This window comes from Oncorhynchus tshawytscha, linkage group LG26 (genome assembly GCF_018296145.1).
Source record: "Oncorhynchus tshawytscha isolate Ot180627B linkage group LG26, Otsh_v2.0, whole genome shotgun sequence".
Taxonomy (NCBI): Eukaryota; Metazoa; Chordata; class Actinopteri; order Salmoniformes; family Salmonidae; genus Oncorhynchus; species Oncorhynchus tshawytscha.
The window spans coordinates 44,997,771-45,005,653 of record NC_056454.1 but is presented as its reverse complement, the minus strand read 5'-3'; the positions used below and the strand labels follow the sequence as shown (position 1 = coordinate 45,005,653).

General features: G+C 37.8%; 1 protein-coding gene across 1 annotated transcript in view; it reads right to left on the bottom strand.

Moving 5' to 3' along the window:
• Positions 1-667: 667 nt before the first annotated feature.
• LOC112234365 (glypican-6) overlaps positions 668-7,883 on the bottom strand; it is a 166,356-nt gene continuing 159,140 nt past the window's right edge. The window contains exons 8-9 of the mRNA XM_042306732.1: positions 5,752-5,927; positions 668-3,730 (exon numbers count right to left, since the gene is read on the bottom strand). Coding sequence (XP_042162666.1) covers positions 3,513-3,730; positions 5,752-5,927 — 394 coding nt within the window. The 3' untranslated portion in view covers positions 668-3,512. The remainder of the gene's footprint in view (positions 3,731-5,751; positions 5,928-7,883) is intronic.

Genomic DNA, 7,883 nt, shown 5'->3' with positions numbered 1-7,883 from the left:
TGTCCAGTGATATTTTTGTCAACATTTATAAAGTTTCCATAGAAAATATATGCGACAGTTGCCTGCTAGGTTGCGTTTCCATTTAACTATCATGTAGAAAATAACTGCTGGACGTAATTATGTAAAGTAACCAGGAACAATGTGAAACCTGGAGATAACACTGTAAAGTAACCAGGAACAATGTGAAACCTGGAGATAACACTGTAAAGTAACCAGGAACAATGTGAAACCTGCCAATAGCACTGTAAAGTAGAACTCCTATGTATATGTGATTCATATATTTTCATGCTTTAGCTGTTATTCATGATAGAAACTTGAACATACTCGCACCCTATCATACAAGACATTATTGATGGGAATTTACAGTACAATGTTTACAGTGTTTTGCTTATCCTTGTACCTACCCTACCCTGATGATTGTGGGGCGGCAGGTAGCCTAGTGGTTAGAGCGTTGACTTGCCTAGTTAAATAAAGGTAATACAATTAAAAATGATTTAATAGGATATTGTCACCTAAATCTCATTATAACCTGTAAGATTGACATTTTCCTGTGTTTTCCCTTAACTGAAGGATCCGTTATAATATACTTTTTAACATTTTTTTGTATTGTGCATTTCAATAATTTTTTTTCTTGAAATTACAAATGTAAGTCATGAAATTGCAAAGCTGTTACAATCTTTTTAATAAATATTTATTTGCAAGAAAGAGTAACAAAACACAGATGCAACCATTTTAATTGCATTAAAAAACTGTAAGGCATTTTTGTTTGTACGGTCTTTATGTTAACTAGATCATCAACCTTATTGGCTTGAATCAGTTTTCCAATTCTAAGCAACAGATATCATCATGATCTTCTTTTTGTTACAATAGAATGCATTTGACTGTATGAAATGTTGATGAATAATGTTTCGGAACATTTGTTTGACATTAATTTGCTGATCCATAAACATCAATTTTCAAGACAAAATATTGCAAATATATTACCATTAAAAGTGCAATGATACACAAAATAAAAAACAGCATCCTGCAAGATAATTATTCATATTAAAGAATCTTATTTTAAGGACACACTGACAAAGGGACAAAATGTTTTGTTCTCCATAATTTTGCACATCATAATTTTGCCTTACATTCATACAAGATGAACACTAATACTGGTTTATCAAGAGGCAACGAAGCAAGCTCACACAATTTATATGCTGCACTGAGTCCATTAAGAGACCATGATAAAAGCTGAAGGATTTTAATATAATCCTAACTCCCTTGTTATGTAAGCTTAGCTGGCCTTTTGTGGTTTACTGAGTTGACCGGCAGGCCCTCTGAGAACACCGAACACAGACTGGTTTTGTTGGCTAGCATTTGAAGGGGGGGCAATACAGAACTCTCCTTTCAGTAATACCGATCCTCTTCCTAGTCTCTGTAGGCATGCTCTACTGCCTGTCCTCACTGGAGCATTCAACCCTGTCCAGACACTCTAACTTCTATAATTCTAATTTCACAGGTGTCTGTGGTCGGCATTGAGCCTGTCACCGCAGAGACAACCCCTCAGGCGCCAGAGATGAATGCAGGTGTCTTTTTTGTCTTCTGCATTTTTAGCCTTCAATGTGCTTTTAACCTACTACAATTTGGCACGTCATCTTGTTGATCCTCAGTCATTATTTATTGTTTTTAGTAATGAATGAATGAATGCAGACAGTCTGGTTTGACTCAATGTTATGTGTACTGTACACGAGAAAGGGCTTGCTAGAATTTTTAGAACAAGGTGTCTTCCTGTATCTAAATTTGCCTTTATATAACGACAGATGGGAAGTTCAAGACATCACATTGTTGGTAATGAAAACCCTTTGCAAGGCAGATGAACATGCAGTATTCTTATGAAGTTAAGCATGTGCAGTTAAAGTTGAATTAACAATAAAAACATAATTAAAAACATATCAATCCTGAGTTATCAGGTAAAGGTTCATATCAGAGGATATAAAAAAAATAGTGACACTTAAAAGGGACTAAATGATTGTATGCCTTCAATAACCTCCCACCAATAAATGCAGGCGGATAGTTTGCACGTTTGACCGTTCTCTTACTCTTTTCAATGATTAGAAAATACATAGTGGATATCACCATAGATCATAAAGCAATATTTCTGATGAGGTTCTTTGTGATATGATAACATTTGCACTCAAAAGAATAGAACGCAGTAAATGGTATAAACTCATATCAGATATGAGCAATACACAGTGTTGGGGAGTAGTGAACTACATGTAGCTCAACTAGTAATTTAACTACATTTTGCAGTAGCTTGGTGGTAGTTGAACTACATTCTAATCTTGGTAGTGTTTTCAGTAGTTAATGACTTGTTACCATGTAGTGGTAGCTAACAACTGGAATTACTCTTTTTGCAAGATATGGGTAGGAAATAATTTCCTTTTTTTTCCGGCATCAGACCTGACTAATTCTCACTTGGAACATTGTGCTTGTATTTAATAGACAACATTACACATTCCGTTAACATTTTATCCCAAAGATGCAATCTGTAGTCTATGACATTTTGGATTTGCATATGATCATTCATTTTTGAAGTAGTTTGGATGTAGTGAAATACTTTTTTAAAGTAACTTTAGTTAACAATTATATATATATATATATATATATTGTATTATTAGCATTAACATTATTAGGGTAGCTTTTGTGTAGCTTGACTTCTTCCAGTTTGAAGTAATTGGTAGCTTGGTAAACTATATTTTCAGAGTAGCAGTAACTGGTAATAGAATATCTTACCTTACCTGAATAACATTAACAACAAACATGTTTCATTGGTATCATTTACTGTCAATGTAGATGTGATCAATAATATTTAAAGCAGAGGAAACAAGGTAGAAACCAACAATTATTGTGACAGCCGTACTGTTTCTAATTTTTTTTAAATATGATTTTGGGGTCGTCTGAGGTTTGTTATTTGAATGAAGATGCACTTCTAACCTGTCAACAAGTAAAAGACCTTTCAACTGAGATAACCTCATAGTATAATGTGGTATAACAGTAAACATGTTTTAGCTGGGACTCCTGGTCACCTCTAGGTGTAACCTCTCCACATACTCACAGTGAAAAAAACATAATAACCTTCTATAGCATTGAGAAAAATAAAAAATAAAATAGGACCAAAAGTGCAAGGGCTTTTTCTCATGGAGACCTAATAACATCTGCCTTGTGCCAGACAAAAGTAATTCTTGAACAATGTTTAACAGGAGATCATCTGTTTCTATCTTGGAGTGACTGCAATCATGTGAAGCCCTGCCTAAGGATGGAATCAACAACCAGACACTCTTTGGGAGGAGGAAAGGGGAACCAGGATGCATGACTGCTGTCTCCAGAGCAGAGTAGAGACCCCTCTATCTATCCGAAAGGCCAAGGCTGCCTGAATACTGTCTGCTTGACTGTAGCTCCAGTCTGTTTGGGTAGAAAAACACACCGTAGAGAGAGATCCTACTGTCCACGTTGGGTGAGTTCCCCCAGCATTATCTCCATAGTCTGTGCAGTGCCAGGGCTGAAAGGGCCAGGCTGGCCAACAGGGCTGCTGAGGGGGCAGGGTGTGTGGCTGCTGCTGAATCCTCCATCGGGCCACTCCCGCTCCGGTCCGCTCCCACCACCGGGGCCTCGGTGCTGGCAAAGTCAAACTCAGTGATGCAGGCCTCCGTGCAGCCGCTGCCACTGCCCGAGCCACTGCCCTCGTCGCCTGGACAACAGCACAGGAACACACAGAGCACAATAAGCAGTCCTAAGATACACAGGGAGAGTAACTGACAGAGAACAAGTAACAGAAAGAGCAACTGACAGAGACTATTGATATAAAATACACTTTCAACGTTAAAATGAAAACATGAACACAGAAAAAAATGATTGCAGATTTTGAATATGAAAACGTTTAATAATAATAATAATAATTATGTAACATATATGTATACAGTACCAGTCAAAAGTTTTAGAACACCTACTCATTCGAGGGTTTTTCTTTATGTTGACTATTTTCTACATTGTGGAATAACAGTGAAGACATCAAAACTATGAAATAAAACATATGGAATCACGTAGTAACCAAAAAAGTGTTAAAAAAATCCAAATATATATAATATTTGAGATTCTTCAAAGTAGCCACCCTTTGCCTTGACAGCTTTGCACACTCTTGGCAAAGCTGTCATCACACTCTTGAACAATCTAATATATAAAATGTATTTTGATTTGTTATACACTTTTTTAGTTACTACATGATACCATATGTGTTATTTCATAGTTTTGATGTAGAAATGTGCAAAATATAGAAGAACCCTTGAATGAGTCGGTGTGTCCAAACTTTTGACTTTTTTTACTGTATATACACAGTGCATTCAGAAAGTATTCAGACCCCTTGACTTTTTCCACATTTTGTTAGGTTACAGCTTTATTCTAAAATGGATTAAATTAATGTTTTTCCTCATCAACTTACACACGCCATAAGTGAAAACAGATTGTTTTTTATGTTTGCAAATGTATATATATATAAAAAAATAAAAAAACAGAAATACCTTATTTACAGAAGTATTCAGAACCTTTGCTATGAGACTCGAACTTGAGCTCAGGTGCATCCTGTTTCCATTGATCATCCTTGAGATGTTTCTACAACTTGATTGAAGTCCACTCGTAGTAAATTCAATTGATTGGACATGATTTGGAAATGCACACACCTGTCTATATAAAGGTCCCACAGTTGACAGTGCATGGCATAGTAAAAACCAAGCCATGATGTCAAAGGAATTGTCCATAAAGCTCCAAGAAAGGATTGTGTCGAAGAACAGATCTGGGGAAAGGTACCAAAATGATTCTTCAGCATTGAAGGTCTAGAACACAGTGGCGTCAATGATTCTTAAATTAAATACGTTTGGAACCACCAAGACTCCCTGACAAACTGAGCAATCGGGAGAGAAGGGCATTGGTCAAGAACCCGATGGTCACTCTGAAAGAGGCCCAGAGTTCCTCTGTGGAGATGAGAGAACCTTCCAGAAGGACAATCATCTCCGCAGCACTCCACTAATAAGGCCTTTACTGAAGAGTGGCCAGACGGAAGTCACTCCTCAGTAAAAGGCACATGACAACCTGCTTGGAGCAAAGTACAGAGAGATCCTTGATGAAAACCTGCCCCAGAGCGCTCAAGACCTCAGACTAGGGCAAAGGTTGACCTTCCAACAGGACAACGATCCTAAGCACACAGCCAAAACAACGCAGGAGTGGCTTTGGGACAAGTCTCTGAATGTCTTTGAGTGGGCCAAGCCAGAGCCCGGACTTGAACCCGATACAACATCTCTGGAGAGACCTGAAAATAGCTGTGCAGCGAAGCTCCCCATCCAACCTGGCAGAGCTTGAAAGGATCGGCAGAGTAAAATGGGAGAATCTCACCAAATCAGGTGTTGCAAGTTTGTAACGTCATACCCAAGAACCCTCAAGGCTGTAATCGCTGCCAAAGGTGCTTCAACAAAGTACTGCGTAAAGGGTCTGAATACCTATGCAAATGTGATATTTCCATTTTAAATTTTTACTGAATTAGATTTTTTGATAAAAACCTGTTTTTGCTTCGTCATTATGGGGTTTTGTGTGTAGATTGATGATGGAAAAAAAAAACTATTTCATCCATTTTAGAATAAGGCTGAAACGTAACAAAATGTGGAAAAAGTCAAGAGGTCTGAATACTTTCCGAATGCACTGTATATGTGGAGTGTTACTTACTTGAGTCTTGAAAGTAGATATCATTGCCATTGTAGGCATTTTTTAACTTGTTTGTCATCACTCTCAGAGCCATGATCTGCTGGCGAATGAACGTGTCCGGCCTGGTGATGTCCACACCCACCTCAGGGTTATTCACCTGATTGGTCAATCCGTCTTTCAGAACCTCTGGGAAATACCTGCCAGGCCAGACAATAACCATTCCTTTTCATTTTCATACATATTAAAAAGAGTTCCCATAGTTACCAATGCAACTGTTTTTTAAAGAAATCATGTCTTCTGCACACCGAGGCAAACACCAATTTGTTAGACAATTAGTAGAACATTTCATGTGGAACATTGGTGCAACACAGAGACTTCGGGTGAATGAGAGTAATGGCAGAGCAGTTAATGACACTCGACAGCCTCATTATAGTCTGGTCTGGCCTCCCCTGCATGCTGTGTCTGTCAAACAGAATTCTCCGGAACTGAGGCTGTGGGCTCTGCACCCTCCAGTTGGATAAGACAGGACAGAGACAAAGGCTGGGCCTGCCATATAACTCTCTACACTGTTGTTTTTGTCCTCTGCTCTCCTTCTGACAGGCTGGAATAGCACAGGTCTGTCAGGGGTGACCAGGGTGAGTAGAGTGAGCTCTTGAAAGGCACTTGTCTAGGGATGTTTTGACATACTTTGAAGATATTTCTCCAGGGAAATTGTTACAGGGGTCACTTGCTATTTATTATTTCACAACTCAGTCACCGGTGCCACCCATCCAAGGCTGTGCAATGTTTCCCCACATCCACCAGTCTGTGCTGCTCTGAAACAGACAGCTTTGGGTAACAACACACCAAGAAGTATACTTTTTAAAATGATTTTTTAAATCATATTTGAACTAAAACCTGATTAAAAACCTAAACTCTCAAACAAGACTGTTACAAAAATCTGTTTTCCTACCAATTACTAATGCAAAAAAAACAACAACAACGACATAATAATACGCTTTCTAAACATCTGACAATTTATTTGGACCTATCACAGGTTATACTGGTCAGGCAACAAAACCGACAATAGTTAACCTGGTAACAGTGCCTTCAGCATCTTCAGTTATGTTTGTATCTCAACCTTTGGGTGTTCAAACCCGTAGAAAAACCATTAAGGGGGAAGTACGTTTCCGGATCTAGACAACCTGGCATATCAAGAAAGACGGGGAAGAGATCACAATTCAAGAACGCTGGGATAAATGCAACCTCTATGTAATTATCATACACAATTAAATATTACATTCATAATGAATCATTTAGTAATGAGTTAGTCACATATAATTGATCTTTAGATGGTTCTTCATATGTCTGTGATGTTAGATTTTCTAACAAAAATAACATTTTAAGTGAAACAAATGGAAAGAAAGAAAGTTGGATTGAATAAACCCATTTGAACTTGGTACTAGAAGGTTATATCTGCAAACAAGCCTGAACAAATACCGATGGACCAATCCGAACACATCTTTGCCATGTCCGTCTAAGTATGGTCTAGGCTAGACTTGCCAGCAATAATGGCACGGAAGCAAAATAACAACGCGGTCAGAAATCTTAAAGTAAATGTTGTCACATCGTTGTTCAGTGATGATAGTAATTTGTCTGATGATCATAATACATGGCTTAATATAATTGATGATTTGTTTGGGCTCTATCTTAGTAAAACAGTGTTATTCTATCAGTTGTGCATTCAAATAGCTGCAGTAGTCTTAAAAACTGAACAATTGTCAGAAATAACCTTATGGCTGAACACAGATTGACATTTCAGAGCCATAAGGTTGTATCTGTGATTGCACCCTCCTAAAAAAAACATGATTTACAAGCATCTCAGGAGTTTGATACTCTGCACTTCAGGTACCTTTAAGGTGAGAACCTTAATGGGTTATGAAATAAGAATTCACTACAAAACAGTTTTGAGATCTGGGATGTAAAAACATTGATTCTCAATATCTCAGAACTATGCTTTGCGCAGATAGAACTTAAAGTCCCACGTTCACTAAGTAATATGCACATAAAAGTACAGGATGTATTATGACCATGGAATAACAGTAGTTTATTAGTCTCCCCTTTTGGGACAAAGCAGAATTTAACTTCAGTTTACAAACATTTTGGCTGCTAAC